Here is a 21,931-nt window from a genome sequence, read left to right as displayed (position 1 = left end):
CCACACATGCATAGCTGACTGACTCTCAACAGAAGTGCTCAGACAATTCAATGGAGAAAGAAAAAATTTTAAAACAAATTGTACTGGAACAATTGAATATCTACATGCAGAAGAAAAAAAAATTTTTTTAAATTCAACCCATATCACATACCACATCCCAAAATACATCAAAATGGGTCATAGGCCAAAATATAAAACCTAAAACTACAGAACTTCTGGAGTTCCCTGGTGGCTTAGTGGGTAAAGGACCTGGCATTGTCACTGCTGTGGCACAATTCGATCCTTGGCCCAGGAACTTCCACATGCCATGGGCATGGCCAAAAACAAACAAACGAACAACAACAACAACAAAAAACCTATAGAACTTCCAAAGAATACATAGGAGTTTTATGTTTGTGATCTTAGGTTAGGCAGACTTCTTAGATATGACACCAAAAGCACAAACAATAAAAATTTAAAAACTCAGTAAACTGAATTTCATCAGCCTTAAAACATCGTCTCTTCAAAAGACACAAATAAGAAGATGACAAATCATAGACTGTGAGAAAATATCTGCAAGACACATACTGCAAAAAAACGGATACCCCAAACTAGATAAAGGATTTCCATAACTCAGTAAGAGAACAATCCCAATTTAAAAAACGGACGAAGATTTGGACACGCCATCAAAGATGTACATGAGAAAAATAAGCACATGAAATGATGCCCCACATCCTTAGCTATTAGAAAAATGAAAATAAAACTCCTGTGAAATACCACTATATATCCCCTCGAATAGCTTTAAAAAAAAACACCTGAAGATACCAAGTGCTGACCTGGATAAGGAGTTACTAGAACCCTCACACACCGATGGTGGGGCTCCGGAATGATGCTGGAGAGACCGTTGGGCAGTTTCTTAGCCAGTGAAGCACACATTAATCACGCGACCCAACAACCCCAGGCTTAGGCAGTTACTGACGAGGGAGGGAGACACATGCCCACAGTACGACTGTGGCAGCCTTCTTCACAGTCACCGATAAACCGGAAACAATCCAAATGCACATCAGCTGGTGAATGGATACGCCACCTAAGGCTCACCATTTAGTGGAATACGACTCGGCAATAAAATACTTGCAAACACATACATGAATCTTAAACCCATTATGCTAAGTGAAAGAGGCCAGAAACAAAGAACTACATACTGTATGACTCCATTTATACAATATTCTGGAGAACTTAAAACAACAGGGACAGAAAATCAATCAGTGACTGTCAGGGACTTGAGAGGTAAGAGAAATGAGACTGACTACACCTGGGCACTAAGAAAATTTGGGGTTAAGAACGTAACAGAACTGTTCCCTATTTTGACTGTGGCAAACTATTTATCTATAAAGACTGAATCTTACTATATGTAAGTTATATCTCAAAGCCTCACTGAACAACAACAAAGCAGAGCATGCTACCCACACCAAGAACACCCCATGCAGAGGCATTTTGCATACCTTTCGTCGACTTTAATGGCGAGATGGTTGCAGAGGTTGTGAACATACTGGGCATAACTTTCTGCCAGGGCCATGTCATATGCAATCAGATGAATGTTTAAAACCCCATATTCATAATCTGTCCCCAGATTAATGGGTCTCACTTCCACTTTTCCTTTTTTCTTCTTGGGCTGAACAGAAAAAAAGAGAAAGAGAGTAAATCAAAGTATTGTACAAGAAATTCTAATCAGGCCATCTTGATATAAAAAAAATCAATCTTTAAATTAAATTTGTTTACCATTTTTCTCTCAGGCCATCCTAACTATAAACTGAACTTTTCCTGGGAAAGAATGGGCAGCTTCCCCTGCCATTCTGGGCTGTGGCATCAGCCAATGAATGGAGATAACATTAATTATTAATAATATTACTTTAACATTAATACATGTGACTGTCTTCTGCCATCACCTAGTTTTGAGACTCACCTTCCATCTTTGGCCCTCAATTTTTAAATTCATGGGGCTATGCTAGAAAAAAGACTTTTTTTTTTTTGGTCTTTTGTCTTTTTTTCTCGGGCCATCCCCACAGTACATGGAGGTTCCCAGGCTAGGGTCGAATAAGAGCTGTAGCTGCCGGGCTACACCACAGCCACAGCAATGTAGGATCTGAGCCATGTCTGTGACCTACACCACAGCTCACAGCAACACTGGATCCTTAACCCACTGAGCAAGGCGAGGGATCGAACCCACACCCTCATGGATAATAGTCCAGTTCGTTAACCGCTGAGCCATGACAGGAGCTCCTAGAAAAAAGTTTCTTAACCTAGAATCCATAGAGAAATTTTCAGGGATATGCCAACTCCAAAACCTATACGCACAGTTTTACATGTGTGCCCATTTTTATAAAGGGAGAATCCTTAATTTTCATCAGAATCTTAAAAGAAATTGATCACAAGGAGGCTCAGAATTAGTTCTCTTCCAGCCCTCCTAGCTTTGAAATTCTGCAGTCCAATTATTTGGACAGCCTTCATTTAAAAAACTCAGAGGTTGGCATTCCCGTTGTGGTGAAGCGGAAATGAATAATACTAGTATCCATGAAGACGTGGGTTTGATCCCTAGCATCACTCAGTGGGTTAAGGATCCAGTGTTGCCGTGAGCTGTGGTGTAGGCCAGCAGCTGCAGCTCCGATGTGATCCCTAGCCTGGGAACTTCCATATACCATGGGTGCAGCCCTAAAAAAAAAATCACCCCCCCCCCCCCACACACACACACTCACACACACACACACAAAAAGAGGTAGGAAAATTATTTCTCTTTTCTTTTTTCTGTCTTTTATTTATTTATTTATTTTGTATTTTTGCCATTTCTAAGGCCGCTTCCCATGGCATATGGAGGTTCCCAGGCTAGGAGTCCAATCAGAGGTGTAGCCACTGGCCTACGCCAGAGCCACAATGTGGGATCCCAGCAGCATCTGCGACCTACACCAGAGCTCACGGCAATGCTGGATCCTTAACCCACTGAGTAAGGTCAGGTATTGAACCCACAACCTCATGGTCACAACCTCATGGTTCCTAGTCAGATCTGTTAACCACTGAGCCACTATGGGAACTCCCTGATATGGAAAGGTTTTTAAGATAAGTTAAACGATAAAAGCAAACTGTAGAAGGATGTGTTCAGAATATTGCCACACATATAAAAAAAAAGGGTGGGTGGGAGATAACAGATGTGTGTGTTGAATTACATATGCATTTGTTTGCATATGGAAAAAATACCTCTGGACTGATAGACAAAAATGCTAATATCATTGTTTGCATGTAAAGAAGGAAACCAGACAGCTGAGGCACAGGGTCAGGAAGGAGACTTTGTTACTATTTCCCTTCTATATTTTCAGTGTTTCATTTTGTTTTTCTCTTTTTTGGCTGCCCCATGGCATATGAAGTTCCTGGGCCAAGGCTCAGATCCAAGCTGCATTGCAACCTACACTGCATCTGCAGCAGCACCAGATCCTTTGACGCAGTGCTCTGGGCAAGGATCAAACCTGCATCCTAGTGCTGCAGAGATGCTGGCGATCCTGCGGCTCCACAACAGGAACTCCCCTTCTATATTTTTTGAATTTTCAATAATAGGAATCTTTTATCAATTCAAAGCTAGAATCTACCTTGTTTTAAAAAAATGTTATTACAATATTCATACTAAAAAATGCCTAAGAAAGTACACGTCTCAATGAATTTTTACAAAGTGAAAACACCTGTATAAACAGTACCTTGAACAAGAACAGACTACCACCAGCACCCCAAAGTCTATGCCCCTCAACCTGGCAACCACTACTCTGACTTCTAAAACCATGGGGTTATTTTGCATATTTTTGAAATTTGTAAAAATGGAATAATATGTTCTCTTTCTTTCCTTTTTATTTTTTTAAGGGCCCATGGTATATGGGAGTTGCCAGGCTAGGGCTCTAATTGGAGCTGCAGCTGCCGGCCTACACCACAGCCACAGAGGCCAGGGATCGAACCCACATTACCCTGAGTCACAGTGGGAACTCTCAAAATGTTCTCTTTTGTCCAGTTCTTTAACTCACTATGTTTGTAAGATTCATCATATATTAGGTGAAACAGCAATTCCTTCCTTTCGTTGTCCTAGGAGTCTATTATATGAATAATTTACTTACACTTTTTACTGTAGGCGGAAATTGGAGTTGTTTCCAGTGTGGAGCCGTTAGGATCAGTATTGCTACCAATGTTCTTGCACATTTTCTTTCTGTCTTTGTCCAGTGACGACACTGGATCCCTAACGTGGTAAGCCATGAGAAAACTCCACTGGTTTGGGGTTTTTTAGCCATTCTGGTTGGTATGAAGTGGAAAAGCACTGAGATTTTTAACTCGTTTTTAAGTCTTTCGAACCTGAGCGCCCTCCCATATGTCCACTGGCCATTTGGATACTCCCTTTTGCAACCTGCCTAGTCAAATATGTTGCCTATCTTTCAGATTGGGTTATTTTCCTTTCTCTTATTCATTTGTAGAGGTTCCTTCTTTAGTCTATATATGATCCTTGGTTAAACGTACATGCTGCAAACATCTTCCTCTCTGTACTTTTCTTTTTCAGTTTTTGTTTGTTTGTTTGTTTTGGTTGTACCTGCAGCATGTGGAAGTTTCTGGGCCAGGATCTTTGAACTCACGCCACAGTAGCTACTCAAACCATTGCAGCGATAATGTGGGATCCTTAACCCACTGAGCTACAAAGGAACTCCTCCTTTTTAACTTTTTGATTTTTTTTTTCCTTTGGCCACACCCACACTCTTGTGGAAGTTCCTGGGCCAGGGATCAAACCTGTGCCACAGCAGTGACCCAAGCCACAGCAGTGACAACACTGGATCCTTAACCTGCTGAGCTACCAGGGAACTCCCGTGAATCACTATTTTAGAATTTTAGAACAGGATGGCATTTAGAGAGGACTTCATCTCAGTTTTTCGTCTTTGAAGGAAAGAATATGAAGCCCAGAGAGGTTAGATATGTCCCTCAGAGTCACACAGCCACACAGGACAGATTCTAGGAACTAACCCAGACCTCCTGACCCCCAGTGCAGAAAATTTTCCACTGCAGCTTCTGCATTGCTAAAGTGCTCAGCAGCGGCAGTCATCCCAGGGTCCTAGACTTTGCTGTGAGTGAGAAGCCAAACTCTACCAACCAACCATCAGGGTGTTAGGGGCCTGGCTCTCCTGCAGAGCCCACCACACCCGAGGCCGCGTGCAGCAATCCAATCTTCTCTCCAGCACTGCAGCCAGAGCTATGAAGAATGCTAAAGTCAGAATGCAATGAGGAGCGGCTGAAATTTTCCAGGAGAGAAGGGAGGAGCTTCTCTGAAGCCCACAGGAGGCTTTTCTTAAGCAGGGAAAATGCCAAGGCTCTTCAAAGGAGTCACTTTAGGAGAACAAAAAAAGAAAGCTGATTCTAGTATCCCTCTTGGCACCTGATTTTCTTTTCCTTATTGGCCTAGATCTGTCCAGACCAAGCCACACCATCAGGAGCCCATTGTGATATTATATTTCAGTTCTGAGCCAGGGCACAACACAGCCAGCAAAAGACTTACTGCATAAAATTTCAGAAACCAGCTCCTATAATTTTTGGGGGGTCTTTTTTTTTTTTTTCAGGGCCACACCTGCGACATATGAAGGCTCCCAGGCTAGGGGTGGAATTGGAGCTACAACCACCGGCCTACGCTACAGCCACAGAAATGCCAGATCCAAGCCACATCTGCAACCTACACCACAGCCCACAGCAATGCCAGATCCTTAACCCACTGAGCAAGGCCAGGGATGGAACCTACGTCCCCATGGATACTGGTCAGATTCGTTTCTGCTGAGCCATGATGGGAACTCCCAGTTCCTATAATTTTACCTGCACAATCGTTCTCACAAGCGTCCTGTGCTTTCTCTTCTTACAGCCTGAGTTCGGGCGTCCATGACCGCCAGAGGAGTTACTAAAGAGGTCTGTGCAAGGGCTGTAGATGACTGGAGCTGTGTTTTGGGAAGACCACCTTTACCGCACATCAAGGAGAGCAAGGCAGGAAAGGAATGGAAGCTAGGAGAAAGGGGGCAGGAAGATGGCTCGGTGTCCACTAGCAAACTTTGGTTCTCTTGTGACGGACCTGGATTCATCGTGGGATGGCCCAAGCAGCCCTCCTTAGATCCTGTAGTACATACACTATGATGTCCCGAATGGGTCATGGGATAAATTATTACATCATTTTTGTACAGAAATCTCCCTATTACTCCTACTTTACAGACAGAAAACTGAGGTCCTATGAAGGGATGTTATTTGGCCGAAGTTACTGGGAAACTTTGCAGGCAAAGAACAGATAGAGGAAAGAGTCAGAGTAGAAACACAGACGGCTAAAGCTGGAAGGCGTCTTGGCGGTAACTCAGTCCTTCCTTCCCTGATTTTATATAAGGGGGACGTCAAGGGGCAGAAAGGGGAAAGACTTGTTTAAAGGTTACAATGGCAAGGAAATGGCAAAGGCGACCACTTTATTCTAGTCACGGCCAGAAGCCGGGCCTGTGGCCCCAAGCCCAGGCGCTCTCCTCCAGCTCCTGCAAAAGTAATGATAGTACCTGCCTATCACTATACATAGCATTTTCCAGAGTGGGGAAGTTGGATGAAATTGTACCATGTTAATCCTCAAATGAAAAGCTGACAGGCCTGTAGTATATACAGTGTCCAGAAATTCTAGTGATGGAAATTTTAGAAGTTGCACCTAGGAACTTAAATGCTTTGTTGATGGTACTCTGAACACTCCATAGGGCGCTGCCAGGTGCAGAGAAATCAAGCGACCATGTTGATGCATCAGTGTAGCACACGCGAGAAACACACACCAGGCAGAAGGCCTGGCCTGGACTGAGGTGGCAGAGAGGCGTAGCCTAGGGCTGCGTGAGAGCACTAGGCTAAGACCAAAGCCTAAGAAAATCTGGGCTCAAGGACTGTCTGCTTAGTCACTACCTGACCTTGAGTGACCTCTCTAGGCGTCGGTATCTCCCTCTGTAACACCTAAGTTTCTTGTGAAACTCAAAATAGTAAATTTTTATGACACAGAAATAGCATGGATGCAAAACAAAACAAAACAAAACAAAAAAAAGGAGTTCCTGTCATGACTCAGTGGTTAACGAATCTGACTAGGAACCATGAAGTTGTGGGTTCGATCCTTGGCCTTACTCAGTGGGTTAAAGATCTGGCGTTGCCGTGAGCTGTGGTATAGGTGGAAGATGTGGCTCAAATCCCGCATTGCTGTGGCTGTGGCGTAGGCTGGTGACTACAGCTCTGATTCGACCCCCTAGCCTGAGTACCTCCATATGCCGCGGGAGCAGCCCTACCTAGAAAAGGCAAAAAGACAAAAAAAAAAGAGAGAAAAAGAAAAACTGATGAGAGAAAAACTTGAAATCTAGAAAATTCTATCCATTAACTTAATATCTTTCTAAAATGTAGAGGGCTGCCATTATTAAACTTGAGGAGGGTTTGGCTCTAGGATCACCAGTGTTTCAATGGCTTATGGTTTGAGAGGCATTGAGATAATGGATGTGAAAGCACTTTGAAAATGGAAAGGGATCATAACTTTTATTCATGTCAAATGTGAATTTTTTTTTTCTTTTTTGTCTTTTTAGAGCTGCATCCGCAGCATATGGACGTTTCCAGGCTAGGAGTCGAATCAGAGCTGTAGCCACCAGCCTGTGCCACAGTCACAGCAACGCCAGATCCGAGCTGCATCTGCAACCTACACCACAGGTCACAGCAACACCAGATCCTCAACCCACTGAGCAAGGCCAGGGATCAAACCCACATCCTCATGGATCCTAGTCAGGTTTGTTACCACTGAGCCACAATGGAACTCCTATGAATCGCTCTAAAACTCTGACACTGCTATAATTTAGCAGAACAGGCAAGTCAGGATGAGACCCCAGCAGGCTGGAGACCAGGGTGCTCCAATGGCACCGGCTAAACATCAGGTCTTTGTGCCCAGAAAAGCTCTGGATCGCCTTCGCAGTTTTCATAGCTTCAGTGTTTCCAGCTACCCCAAGCAAGTGTCAGTTCACCTTAAACACTAGTGCAAGAATACAGGTGGAATTTAATACATGTTTCTTGAACTGAACTCTGTGACACCCTCACTGGCCCTTTCAGAGAGATGTGCTTTTCTAACTCTGCTCTCTTGGCATGTAGTTCATTTCCCTCGTAAAGCATGTCCCACGGGCATTTACCTCTTCGAATACCATCCTCTCCAGCCCCCTGTATGCTTTTCGTAGGAAGCAGCTGTGTCCCACTCAGCACAGCATCTCTGCAAAGCAGAGTGCCTGGCACAGAGCAGATGCTCAATGACACTTGTTCCTTTCAATGAGTTACAAGAGGTAGACTTGAGGGGACCACGGACGCTAGTTTAAATAACCCTGTAAGCCGGCCCTACAGACCCATGTCTGGCCCTACAGTCACTAGACCAGCAAAACCAATCTCTCTCTGTTTCCAGGAACCTAGGCCTATCAAGACACACGGATTCTGACCTGCTGATGTTTCTGGGAATACTGCCGCGGTCTCCTCACAGACTTGTGGCTGTGAGAGCTGATCAATCTATGGGCGCTACGACAAAATAATTAGGTATCAGAAATGACAAACCCCTTTTCTATGTCAGTAGTCAAAATGGCATGACATTTCCAAGAGAAAAAAATATCTGGATTCCTAGAGGCCATTCTATTAAGATGACATAAATTGTCTGAGTTTAAAAATGTAGCTTACTCTCTCAACCCAGAGCCTGAAAAATAGAACATATAATAACTAAAACTGACGGAAATTCACGTTCCCTCCACTTCATCTTCCTCTGGCACCTCTTTGATTCCTGGGCGGCTGCTGCCTTGAGCATGGAGGCTGGATGGCAGCCGAGGGCAAGGCATAAGTGGTCTTGGAAAATCTGACTGAGCAGATGTGAAGGACCATATTCTTATTTCTATCAAATAAAAAGCATCCCAAACAATCTGAAGCCTTTTAAGTTTAACAGAAGGATGCCTGGCCCTTGAAGAATAATTAGATCTACACACCGAGACACAGTGCTTCATCCGGAGAGGCCCTCGGAAATGTGGTCGCTCACTACCATGAGTCAAGCTGGTCTTACATGATGAGAGGAAAAAGGGGAGGCTATCACCCCGCAGAGAAGAAAGAGCATGTGCAAAATGGGAAATCACAGAGAAGGAGGCTGGGTCTGTGCTGAGAGCCCTGGGTCCTGTGGTCTGCTGTCAATCCCAACGCCACCACCCGAGAGGAAGCTTCGTTTTCATCTCTCCTCTCATGAACCCCTCAGAGAAGCGTCAGGAACAAGGGCATAGGATGGAGGACTGGGAACCAGCCATGGCCATGCAAGATAAGAGGTAAACCAGTATTGACAAGGAAAGCAGTGCAGGGGCGCCTTTCCCTTCCCAAGGTTCAGGAGTCTTAAGACTGAGCGTGGGACCTATGGAAGGAGAAGTGAAGAGATTACACCAGCAGAAAAGGGATGAAGGCTGGGTACTTTGTGCGTGAGAATGAACTCTGTCCCAGGGATGTAGGGCTCAGGAGAGTACAAGAGCCAGCCTGAGAGCCAGAGAGGGAAAAGTGGGAATCTGGCTGCTTATTCTTCTTTCTAGGTTCTACGCTTAGGGGGAGAAGGGAGGCGAAAGATACCTTCTAGCTTTTGAACCAAGGGGTGCAAAAGAGACAGAGAATTGAGACAGAACCTCTGTAAGCTGGCAGATGAAAGTGTGTTTCTTTCATCTGCCATCCCATGCAGGAAGTGAGAGGCCTGTATCAGCTTCTACTGCTATCCAGCACTACGGTGCAAGCCACCCTGGAACAAGGAATGACATCAGAGAAAAGCCAAGAGCCCTAACAAGAGGGAGCATCACTCCCTTCAAGCAACCAAGGTCATACGGAGGCAGCTGTTTGCAGAGAGTGGACTGTGTTCGCCAGCTCTGATTTACAAAACCTCAGGGCAGCTCCAATGACCACATCAGGTTCAGCTCGATTGATGTTTATTGTCCTCTACTCGACGCCAGGCCCAGCCCTGGTCACTAAGAATATAGAAAAAGATGCCTCTACCCTCAGGTTGCTCACCATCTGGGAGGGGAGACAGTCATCAAAACAGGTGGGTCAGACAGAGCAGCAAGTTCAGGACAGAGGAAGCACAGGTTGGGCCAGTAACCTAGTGCAGAGAATCCGGAGAGGTTTCTCTGAGGGGAGATTCATTTCCCCCTCCTCATATGCTTCCTCATGAGATTTAAGGATTCAGGATAGGAGTTTCTGTCATGGCTCTGTGGTTAACAAAGCCGACTAGGAACCAAGAGGTTGCGGGTTCGATTCCTGGCCTCGCTCAGTGGGTTAAGGACCTGGTGTTGCTGTGAGCTGTGGTGCAGGTCGCAGACGCGGCTCAGACGCCGCGTTGCTGTGACTGTGGCCTAGGCCGGCGGCTACAGCTCCAATTAGACTCCTAGCCTGGGAACCTCCATGTGCTGCAGGTGCGGCCCTAGAAAAGACAAAAAGACAAAAAAAAAAAAGATTCAGGATATATGAGCCAAGTGAAGAAGGACAGAAGGTCTTCCACGTAGAGAGAACAGCAAGTGAGAGGCCTCAAGACAGTGTGATGATTTGAGCATGGGACCCATGAGATGCAAAAGGAAGCTGGAGAGAAAGATGGGACAGATGGCTTTAACATGGCATTAAGCTTCCTCCCACCAAGCCAAGGAGTGGGTCGGAGCATGGTATATATAGAAAATTATCTTTGAGGGAGGATCCCAAGAAATATAAAAAGCAAAAAAACCTCACACCCAATGAAACTAACTTTATTTCCCGCTAATACATGTGGGACTTTTACAAAGGGAATATCCCAAAAGAAAACAACTCCAACAACCTACCCTAAGGTGTCACAACTCAGGGTGTAAACCACTCCTTCTTCTGAATTTTATTAGCACTCTGTATCTTCCTTTTAGCACTTGTCACTTTCTGCTTGGGAGCATAATTTTCCGTGTTTTATCTCTAGTGGTTTATCAGCTCCCTCTAAGCCTGAAGCAGGTCTTGTTCAGTCAAAGTATAAAATTTGATTGCAACTCAGTCTGAACAGGCAAGGCATCCCCAACAGTGCCTGGCACATGATAGATATTTGACAAATATCTCATAGTTTTATGGAGTTATATGAAATCAGAGCTAAAAGACGCTTAAGAATATTCTAATCCAGAATTTCTCAAACTTTGTGAAGAGTCTGACAAAAGCTATGCACTTCCTTCCCAGAAAAATTCACACACAAAAAACATTTTACATAGAATTTCAAGGCCTACCATGCTCAGAGGGGTAAGGTTAACTTACCTCAAATCATGAAGCTAATCAAGTGGCAGAACTAAGCCGAGAACACAAGATTCCTGGTTCCCAATTCAGGACTCTTTTCCACAAAGGAACAGGTTTAGTGGGGCTGGTTCCTGCTGGGAGGGTGCCTGATACCAGCCTCGAGGGTAGCAATGCTCCTCTCATACAATTCCTTGACGTTCAGGATGAGGCTCAGGAGAACATGGCAAGTTCAGTGGCTTCTGAGGCCCAAATATAAGTGGTACTGGACCTCTGCCAAAGTCAGAGAGCTAATGGGAGATTTGCATGGTTGTGTGCAAGCATCGATCCGAGCCAAAGAACCAAAGGTGACGCTGAAAACTCCCCAAGTAGAACAGCAGAATCTCCTCCACTGTACTGCTTACAGGAAGTGAGAGAATCTTGACTCAAAGCAAGACCAACTGACTTTCAAGCCAAGGTTATGTCTATCCCACCACAAAATCCTCTGCAAAAAGGAGTTCCTGCTGTGGCACAGTGGGTTAAGAATCCAAATGCAATGGCTCAGTGGAGGCACGGGTTCAATCCCCAGCCCAGCACAGTGGGTTAAAGGATCCAGTGTTGCCTCAGCTGAAGCTTGGATTTAATCTCTGGCTGGGGAACTTCCATATGCTATGGGTGTGGCCTTAAAAAAAAAAAAAAATCTTCTGCAAATGCACAAAAATCTAACCACTACAGAAGCAATCCTACAGCTAGGGCCAGAAAAATAGGTTAAATAATCTTACAATGCTTAGAACTAACTCCCTGTTATTTGTGATAATGAATTCAAAGAATACATACATCTTTTAAATCTACAAATATTGGAAATATCGGCTATTTGGATGAAAAAAAAATTTTTTTTTGTCTTTTTTTTTGCTATTTCTTTGGGCCGCTCCCGCGGCATATGGAGGTTCCCAGGCTAGGGGTTGAATCGGAGCTGTAGCCACTGGCCTACACCAGAGCCACAGCAATGCGGGATCCGAGCCGCATCTGCAACCTACACCACAGCTCACGGCAACGCCGGATCGTTAACCCACTGAGCAAGGGCAGGGACCGAACCCGCAACCTCATGGTTCCTAGTCGGATTCGTTAACCACTGCGCCACGACGGGAACTCCCTGGATGAAAATATTAATCCACCTCTACATGTCATAAACCATTCATTCAGCTAAAGTGAATGTATCATTTCCATTGTGAGGTCCATATTGAACTAAGTACTAAAAAGATATTTTCTTTACCACAAATAATAAAACCAAATCATTTGTTTTCTAGTGGGATAACCTGGCCCAGGGACAAGACTAGGAACTGGCAAAAACAACCATCCCAACATATCCAAACTGAACAACTGGACCGAACTGAGGGATGACCCCCTACCCTTTCCAGCTCCAGTACTATCCGACCTATGCTTATTTGATCTTTGGGTCTTTGCAAAAGCTGTGGGGGGTCCTTTTCTAAAGGAGCCCTGCCCCCTTTACCTCTTGTGCTTTAACCAGGTGCTTGTATCTTCCAATGCCATGGGTGGGCTTTGACCTGTAATGCCGACTGGTACTCAGCAGAATGCCACCTAAAAGACAGAAAATAAGACAAACTTGTGGCAAAGCTCCTTCAAGGACAGACAGAACATACGTGAGGAGACAAGCACCCATTGCGAGATGGACTATTGGGGAGAGTGGGCCTCTTGTTGGCGCAGGACCCAGAGCTACGTCTTGACCCTGAGCTGACTCTTGGTTTACCCTACTTGTCTCTCCGTCTGGCCCCTGGACTGTATCTAATCCGCACCACTCATGTTTCATTTGTTTGTTGACAAATTCTGTGCTGCTAGAGCCACCGGTGATAGGGGGACAAAATGCACCCTCACAGGGCTCTCGTTTTCTCTTGTTCCTCAACAGACAATAATCCTTTTGAAGTCACCTAATGAGAACTGTTCAGGGAAAGAGACAAGCGGCAAATATGATCGAGAAAAAGGACAATCACAGATTTCCACAAAGTTTTCAAAACTAACTTGCTCTCTTTGTGCTGATATGTAACAATCTCCACCCGACATTGTTAAGTGAAAAACAAAAACTAAAAACCTAAGGTACAGAACAGTGTGCATGTAAAAAATAGGCTCTCTCTATACATAGTCACTGTAGTAGGTCCAGAGATGTGCCACCTGGATCCCCTTCAAACAAGGACTTGCCAATATATACTTATTCTCCTTTAATCCTCATTATTTTTATCTCTGTTTACAAATTAAGAAACTGCAGCTCAGAAAATAGGAATTGGCCAAGGCCATCCAGGAAGTAAGAGGCAGAAATGCACTTTAAATCCAGGTCTATCTGACTAAAGAGCCTGTATTCAAATGTGTTGCAACACATGACTTTCTGGAACACAAAATCTAGCTAGACTTGATCTTTCCCAGATCTGATCTGTTCCCTATCTCCACCCTTTCACCAGAACCAGCCCTACACAGCTCTGTATGCCTGTCTCTCTCTCTTGCTCACTCTCCACCTTCTGGAAAAGTACTGTCTTAAGGTTCTGCTCCCTTTCCTTGCGTCTCCTATGGCCCCCCCACAAAGGGATGGCCCAAACCCAAAATGGTATGGAAAAGTCTAATGATATCAAGTGAAATGTTTCTTAAGCATCTCTCTTCCAAAATACGCTTCCAGGATTTCTTGTTGGAGCACAGTGGAAATGAATATGGCTAGTATCTGTGAGGATACAGGTTCGATCCCTGGCCTCACTCAGTGGGTTGGGGATCCCGCGTTGCTGTGGCTGTGGTGTAGGCCGGCAGCTGCAGCTCTGATTCGACCCCTAGCCTGGGATTTTACATATGCTGTGGGTATAGCCCTAAAAAGTGAAAATAAAAACAAAATATGCTTCCAAGACGGTCTGCTCTCTGCCAGGCCAATCAAGAGTCATGGCTTCAGAGACTTTCCCCACATTTACAATCCACACCATTTCATCAAGACTACCTTAGGACCTCACAGATCCTTCCATGAAATGCGTTAGGCCACATTTACTAGTATGTGGCAACAACTGTATGGATGATGGGACAGTTACCAAGGTGACTAAAATTTGCTACTCTCCCTAGAGATGCTCCGTGTGTACTGGGGAAGGATGACAGGAAAGCAGATAACTACCTTACGGTGTACAAAATACTTTAATGGAGATGAGAGCAAGGAACCCAGAGGAAAGAACCTTCTTCACCTGGGACGAATGGGGAAGGGTGCAGGGGAACAGGGTCAGAGAGGTGAAAAGAGTATGAGAGTTCGCCACGCGAGGAAGAAGAAGGTATTTTCGGCAGAGGTTTCCAATGGGCACTGAACACAATTGATGTATCTTCCTGGTCACTATTCCGACTGACTCTCTGAGCCTTTGGATTCCAGACTCTGCAACCTGGGAGCCCCTCAAGGAGCTGAGATCCAAATCCCCTTGATGGGCTCACAAGCATCCTCAGACCAGAGTCCATCCATCTAGTCATCAAAATTTTATGTCCTCAGAGTTCCCCTTGTGGCTTAGCAGGTTAAGAACCCGACATAGAGTCCATGAGGATGTGGGTTCCATCCCTGGACTTGCTCAGTGGGTTAAGGATCTGGCATTGCTGTGAGCTGTGGTGTAGGATGCAGATATAGCTCGGACCCAGCATTGCTGCGGGTGTGGTGTAGGCCGGCGGCTACAGCTCCGATTTGACCCCTAGCCTGGGAACCTCCATGTGCCACAGGTGCGGCCATAAAAAGAAAAAAGGAAAAAAAATTTATGACCTCAAAATATGGTCTCCTAAAAAGCACTAAACAAAGCATGTTTATTTATTCGACACATATTTATAACTACCTACCAGGGTAGCCCACAACAATTACAGCCTCACAGCCATGTGAATGGCACACACAAGAGCTGAGCAGAGTACAACCAACCGAATATCCATGGCAGGCCTGGTTAATACCAAGCACTGCCCTAGAAGCTGGAGTTATAACAATGGACAAAGTCTTTGCAATACAGAACCTAAGACAGCAATATCAATGCAGGGTGATAAGAGGTACCTATGCTAAGGGCTTTATACATGGGAGAGGCACTAAGGCTGGACTTGCGGTCAGGGGAGGGATGGATTGGGAGTTTGGGGTTAACAGATGTACACATAGAATGGATAAGCAACAAAGTTGTACTGCATAGCCCAGGGAACTAGATTTAATATCCTGTGATAAATCATAATAGAAAAAGAATACATACATACAGGAGTGCCCATCGTGGCTCCGTGGTTACTGAATCCGACTAGGAACCATGAGGTTGCGGGTTCGATCCCTGACCTTGCTCAGTGGGTTAAGGATGTGGCGTTGCCGTGAGCTGTGGTGTAGGTCGAAGATGCGGCTCGGATCCCGCGTTGCTGTGGCTGTGGCGTAGGCCGGCGATTGGACCCCTAGCCTGGGAACCTCCATATGCCGTGGGAGTGGCCCAAAAAATGGCATAAAGACAAAAAAAAAATACATACATATATATATATCATTTTGCTGTACAGCAGAAATTAACACAACATTGCAAATCAACTATACTTCAATGAAATAAATTTTAAAATGTTTTTAAAGAGTTTAGTGCATGGGTACAGTTCTCCTATGCCTCCATGATACAGTAAAATATTTTGTGTAAACTTAAAAACAAAACAACTCAAGTGCCAATCACCATCTTAAAGTACACAGAAACTCAATCATCCACTAGTGGTTTCAAAGAGCAGAGTCAAAAGCGGTCTCTGAGATGATGACGCATCTTAGGTGAAAATGCTGCAAGCGCTGCCTCAGCCTCTCAGCTACCGGAACTCCTTGGCAAGGAGGCATTTTCAAATTCAGTTTGGGGGAATTCCTATAATTAGAGCAGCTGGTTAATTAAGAATCTGTTTCAAACTACTGTTACACTAACCATTTTCCCCCTTAAATGAAAGGTTTTGGTCAAATTACCAGTGGTTAAACGGCTTAATTAGCCAGTTGTTTTAATTATAAAATTTACAAGTTTGAAAGCCTCTGATTTCCATTAAGTTCAACTGAACTTTATCCCGCTGCTTGTGTCATTAAGCTGGTTTCCTGCTGTCATATTAACATTGCAGCCTCCTGAGAGAAAAGGCAACGTTTTTTATGGAAGAAGACGCAAAACCCCAGGATTTCAAAAGGCGGCTTTGAAAATCTTTCCATTAGCACAATTACAGCGGGCGATCATGTACCGACTTCTCCCACAGCATGTCCTTGCCCTCACCTCTGCCAGCCCCACTGTCCTTCAGCGTCCTTGTTTACTAAGCTGGGAACAAAACCCGTCGGTCCAGAATGGGGATAAACAACTTTATACTTAGTCCTTCTCTTTCAAAACCGGAAAAGCATTTGGAGCAGGGCTATGTAGGAGGGAAAAAGGGAAAAAATTGGGACAATCCCAGACGAGAATCTAATTACAGGATATTTTCTCCTTTCAATAAACCGTAAGTCCCTGAAGGGCAGATACACCCAGCACCTGGTAAATAGTATGTGCTCAGTAAATGTTGCATTTCTTTGTTTGTTTTTTGTTTTTAAGTTCTAGAGTTATTTTATCAAGACAATCTGCCACGATTTGGCCCTGGCAGCTACCCACTTTTTTCAAGATCTCTTTTCAAACTTCTTTCAGTTTTTCTTTTTTTCTTTTCTTTTCTTTTTTTTTGTCTTTTTGCCATTTCTTGGGCCGATCCCGCGGCATATGGAGGTTCCCAGGCTAGGGGTCTAACCGGAGCTGCAGCTGCCAGCCTATGCCAGAGCCACAGCAACGCAGGATCCGAGCCGCATCTGCAACCTACACCACAGCTCACAGCAACGCTGGATCGTTAACCCACTGAGCAAGGGCAGGGACCGAACCCGCAACCTCATGGTTCCTAGTCGGATTCGTTAACCACTGCGCCACAATGGGAACTCCTTCTTTCAGTTTTTCTAACTACGCTGAACTCCTTGGACTTGAATGTACATGTTTTGCTGCCTCCACCTTTTTGCTTATGCTGTAGTCTGAGTTCCCGTCACTTAACCTCTTTAGACTTCTTTATATATTTACTTCTACCCTCTGCACATATGTTTAAATCAGTAAGAAAAAAACAGTCATTACAATCAGGCCCATCCCTTAGAGAGCCGCTGGGAAGGTAGCCAGGGGCCACAGAGAGTACGAGGGGAAAGGAACAAACAGGATACCGCTTCCTACTCTTCTTTTCCAAACACCATTATAATTCACTTTTGAAATTTCTTTTCTTCCTTTTTCTTTCTTTCTCTTTTTGCTTTTTGTTTGTTTGTTTGTTTGTAGGGCCTCACTTGAGGCATATGGAAGTTCCCAGGCTAGGGGTCAAATCAGAGCTACAGCTGCCAGCTTACGTCACAGCCACAGCAACACAGGATCCGAGCTGCATCTTTGACCTACATCACAGCTCATGGCAACAGCAGATCCTTAACCCACTGAGCGAGGCCGGGGATCGAACCCATATCCTCATGGATACTAGTCTGGCTTGTTACCACTGAACCACAACAGGAACTTCTCAATTTTGAAATTTCTGACTTTAAAGAAATCTCAAGGACCCATGAAAAATGGCAACAGAGCTGTGTCCTTTCAAAGAGAATTACCTTGGCACACCAATATTGGTGAGTTGCCCTGAGCTGTGCCTTGGAGTCTTCTAGGCACTGAGGTTCCACGACCACAAGTGAAAAGGGCAAAGGAGGAGTTCCCATCGTGGCACACAGCAGAAATTAATCCAACTAGGAACCATTCCTCCCAGGTTTGATCCCTGGCCTCGCTCGGTGGGTTAAGCATCCAGCATTGCTCTGAGCTGTGGTGTAGGTGGTAGACGTGGCTGGGATCTTGTGTCACTGTGGCTGTGGATCTGGTGTTACTGTGGTGTAGGCTGGCGGCTGTAGCTTCGATTGGACCCCTAGCCTGGGAACCTCCATCTGCTGTAGGTGTGGCCCTAAAAAGGAAAGAAAAGGGAAAAGGAATCTAGAGATTACCATACTTAAGTCAGAGAGAAATAACCATCATATGATGTCATTTACATGTGGGATCTAAGAAAAGGATACAAATGAACTTATCTGCAGAACAGTAACAGATTGAAAACAAACTTATGGTTACTAAAGGAGACAGGTGCTGGGCGGAGGAGGGATGGGCTGGGGTTTAGGACTGGCATATGCATACTGAGATACACGGAATGACCGGCCAACAAGGCCTGCTTTATAGAATAGGGAACTCTACCCAATATTCTGCGATAATCTATATGGGAAAAGAATCTAAAAAAGAATGGATGTGCGTACACGCATAACTGAATCACTTTGTTGTACAGCAGCAATTAGCACATTATAAACTAACTGTACTTCAATAAAACTTTAAAAAATGAAAAAATATCCAAAAGCTGCTTTGAAAATTTCCATTATCAACAAAGCAAAAACTGCATGTAATAGGATTGAAACAGATCAAAATTCACTGAGTTAATCATATCATGGTCATTTGTTTTGGATAAAATATTGTAAGAAAAGCCTTAGCCTGGTAAATGATGGACATGAAAGACAGGTCTGGAATAGTAGCAATAATAACTGTAGCTAACTTTTTCGAGCACTCTGTACTTTTACCTCATTGAGTCTTCAAATAATTCACTGCAGTTTGTACTATAATTCTCATTTTTTATTTTATTTATTTATTTGACTTTTAGGGCCACACCTGTAGCATATGGAGGTTCCCAGGCTAGGGATCAAATCAGAGCTGTAACTGTCAGTCGCCACAGCCACAGCAATGCCAGATCCAAGCGGCGTCTGCAACCTACACTATAGCTCATGGCAACACCGGCTCCTTAACCCACTGAGTGAGGCCAGGGATCGAACCCACATCCTCATGGATGCTAGTCAGATTTGTAACCTGCTGAGCCACAGCAAGAACTCCCTCCTCACTTTTTAAAGAGAGGAAACCAAGCTATGAAGAGGTAAAGATCACAAAATAGTATGTGGTAGAGCTGGGATCCAAACTCACTGCAGAGCTCCAGCTCTCAACCACCTCTTGTGTTCTCGCCCACTGCCCTACGCCAGGTGAGGGGCAGGATTTGGTCCCACGACTCTTATCAAAGATATGCTAGGCATCTTTCCAGACAAAATCGTTACAGAGTATCAGAGGGTCACCTAAAGCAGGAAGATGACATTAGGAAATAATACTCACCTGCAGAACAGATGGGACTCTCTCCTGAAGCTCTGACCCTAAAAAGAGGGCGAAATACAGTTAGACACCCACGTTTTATTTACACAGCTACCAAAACTCACACGCTCCTTTCTAAGAGTATGTCAGTGCACGTATGTCCTTATTCCCTGCTTCCCTTCTTTCCATAAGCACTACTGAGTATCTGCTATGTGCCAGATAATGTGGTAGATTTTTAGGATGTAAAAGTAAGTAAAATGGGAGTTCCTGTTGTGGTGCAGCGGAAACGAATCCAACTAGTAACCATAAGGTGACGGGTTCAATCCCTGACCTCGCTTAAGGATCTGGCGTTACTGTGGCTGTGGTGTAGGCTGGCAGCTTTAGTTCTGATTTGACCCCTATCCTGGGAACCTCCATATGCTGTAGGTGCGGCCCTAAAAAGCCACACACACACAAAAAAAGTAAGTAAAATATGTCTATCTTTGGTCTAACTGGGAGGGAACTATGTAAACAAATGTGAGCCACAGCACAGTGCTGACCCAGAACAAAAGCATGTACAAGAGTTGGTGGAATACAACACAGTGTGGTCCTTTCCACTGTGGAGGCGAAACTATTTGAGCTGAGTATTCAAAAATGAAGAACTATTCTTAATTATTTAGCCGCAAAGGCAAAGCATTCTAGGCAGAGGTGTGGCAGTGGTATGACTGGGGAACAGTGAGTAGGTGGATGTGAGCGGCACTTAAACTACAGGGAAGGGGGCAGGGTAAAAAAAGGTAATTGGGGAGTTCCCGTCGTGGCGCAGTGGTTAACGAATCCGACTAGGAACCATGAGGTTGCGGGTTCGGTTCCTGCCCTTGCTCAGTGGGTTAACGATCCGGTGTTGCCGTGAGCTGTGGTGTAGGTTGCAGACTCAGCTCGGATCCCGCGTTGCTGTGGCTCTGGCGTAGGCCGGTGGCTACAGCTCCGATTCAACCCCTAGCCTGGGAACCTCCATATGCCGCGGGAGCGGCCCAAGAAATAGCAAAAAGACAAAAAAAAAAAAAGTAATTGGGGGCCAGGTTATTAAGACCTCATACACTGTGCAGAGGGGTTTGGTTGTACTCTGTGTAGGCACTGGGGAGCTTCTGGCAGAGCTTAATCCCAAAACTAATAGGATTAAGTTTAAGTTTTGCATAGTTAACCCTGGCAGCAGGTGAGCCATGAATGGGAAGTGGTGAAACCCAGTGAAGGGGCTCTTTCAACAGCCCTGCATCATCAGACTGTGCTCCGGGGGATGGAGCGGAAGGGACGCAGGGAGAACCAGGCTGGATACAGAAGCCAAAGAACAGGGAGCGGAATAATACAGCTCTCCTTGGCTAAGTACTCAGAGTATTTTAGTTCGGCAGCCTGAGAGGCTTTGAAACTAAATTGCGGAACAAGCTGGAGACAAGCAGATGTGTGATTAACTGCTGACTCCACCATTTCCACACTGTGTCCTTAGGCAAGTTGTTATAAACAAATCTGTAACCCAGTTATCTCATCTTTTAAATGCAAATAATAACAGTATAAACCTCATGGGACCAAAAATGGATCTTAAATTCTCTGAGCCATGGAGTTCCCGTCGTGGCGCAGTGGTTGGTGAGTCCGACTGGGAGCCATGGGGTTGCGGGTTCGGTCCCCGCCCTTGCTTGGTGGGTTGACGATCCGGCGTTGCCGTGAGCTGTGGTGTAGGTGGTGTAGGTTGCAGACTCGGCTCGGATCCCACGTTGCTGTGCCTCTGGCGTAGGTTAGACCCCTAGCCTGGGAACCTCCATGTGCTGTGGGAGCGGCCCAAGAAATAGCAAAGAGACAAAAAAAATTTAAAAATAAGTAAATAATAATTAAATTCTCTGAGCCAGTTTCCTCTTTGGTAAAATGACAACAGGTACATTTGTCCTGTATGTTCTTGGATGATTACAGAGAACATGTGAATTGCTTAGCGTGGTGCCACAGTAGGTGCTTACTGAATAGGTGACTGATTAACGACGGAAAATAGATTAAGCTGGAAAGGAATAAGAGGAAAAGGGCTTCAATAAATACAAGGGATTAAAGAAATCATCCAGGCTCATGAGTGCCATGTGGGCCAGGAATACATATAATTCATTGTTTTCTATCATGCGGCTGCCACACATAAGATATTCAGTGAATATCTGTTGAGAGGAGAAATAAATAAATGACCAAATGCCATCTGGAGAAAAACAATGGGCGAGGTAGCATACTAGATATGCAGAACAGTAGAAAAACAACGACAACAACAACGTAAGTTTGAATTGTAACCCTTATTAGCTATGTCATTTTAGAGCAATCAATTAACCTCTCTGGACCTTTCTGGACCTCAGTTATTTATGCATAAAAGTGAAATAATATCACCTATTTCATCAGGTCACTATGGGGATACAGCCACTCATTAAACAAATATTTATTGAATGCCTGTTATGTGCCAGACACCATTCTAGGGCAGTAAA

General features: G+C 44.7%; 1 protein-coding gene across 1 annotated transcript in view; it reads right to left on the bottom strand.

The window, feature by feature from the left end:
• Window positions 1-21,931, bottom strand: part of MRPL48 (mitochondrial ribosomal protein L48) — a 46,029-nt gene that overhangs the window by 12,840 nt on the left and 11,258 nt on the right. The window contains exons 3-5 of the mRNA XM_047753089.1: window positions 19,473-19,510; window positions 12,788-12,876; window positions 1,482-1,651 (exon numbers count right to left, since the gene is read on the bottom strand). Of these exons, the coding sequence (XP_047609045.1) occupies window positions 1,482-1,651; window positions 12,788-12,876; window positions 19,473-19,510 (297 nt within the window). The remainder of the gene's footprint in view (window positions 1-1,481; window positions 1,652-12,787; window positions 12,877-19,472; window positions 19,511-21,931) is intronic.

The sequence above is a fragment of the Phacochoerus africanus genome, chromosome 11 (assembly GCF_016906955.1).
Source record: "Phacochoerus africanus isolate WHEZ1 chromosome 11, ROS_Pafr_v1, whole genome shotgun sequence".
Classification (NCBI taxonomy): Eukaryota; Metazoa; Chordata; class Mammalia; order Artiodactyla; family Suidae; genus Phacochoerus; species Phacochoerus africanus.
Note: the sequence above shows the minus strand (reverse complement) of the source record. Positions and strands in the feature narration are given on the sequence as shown.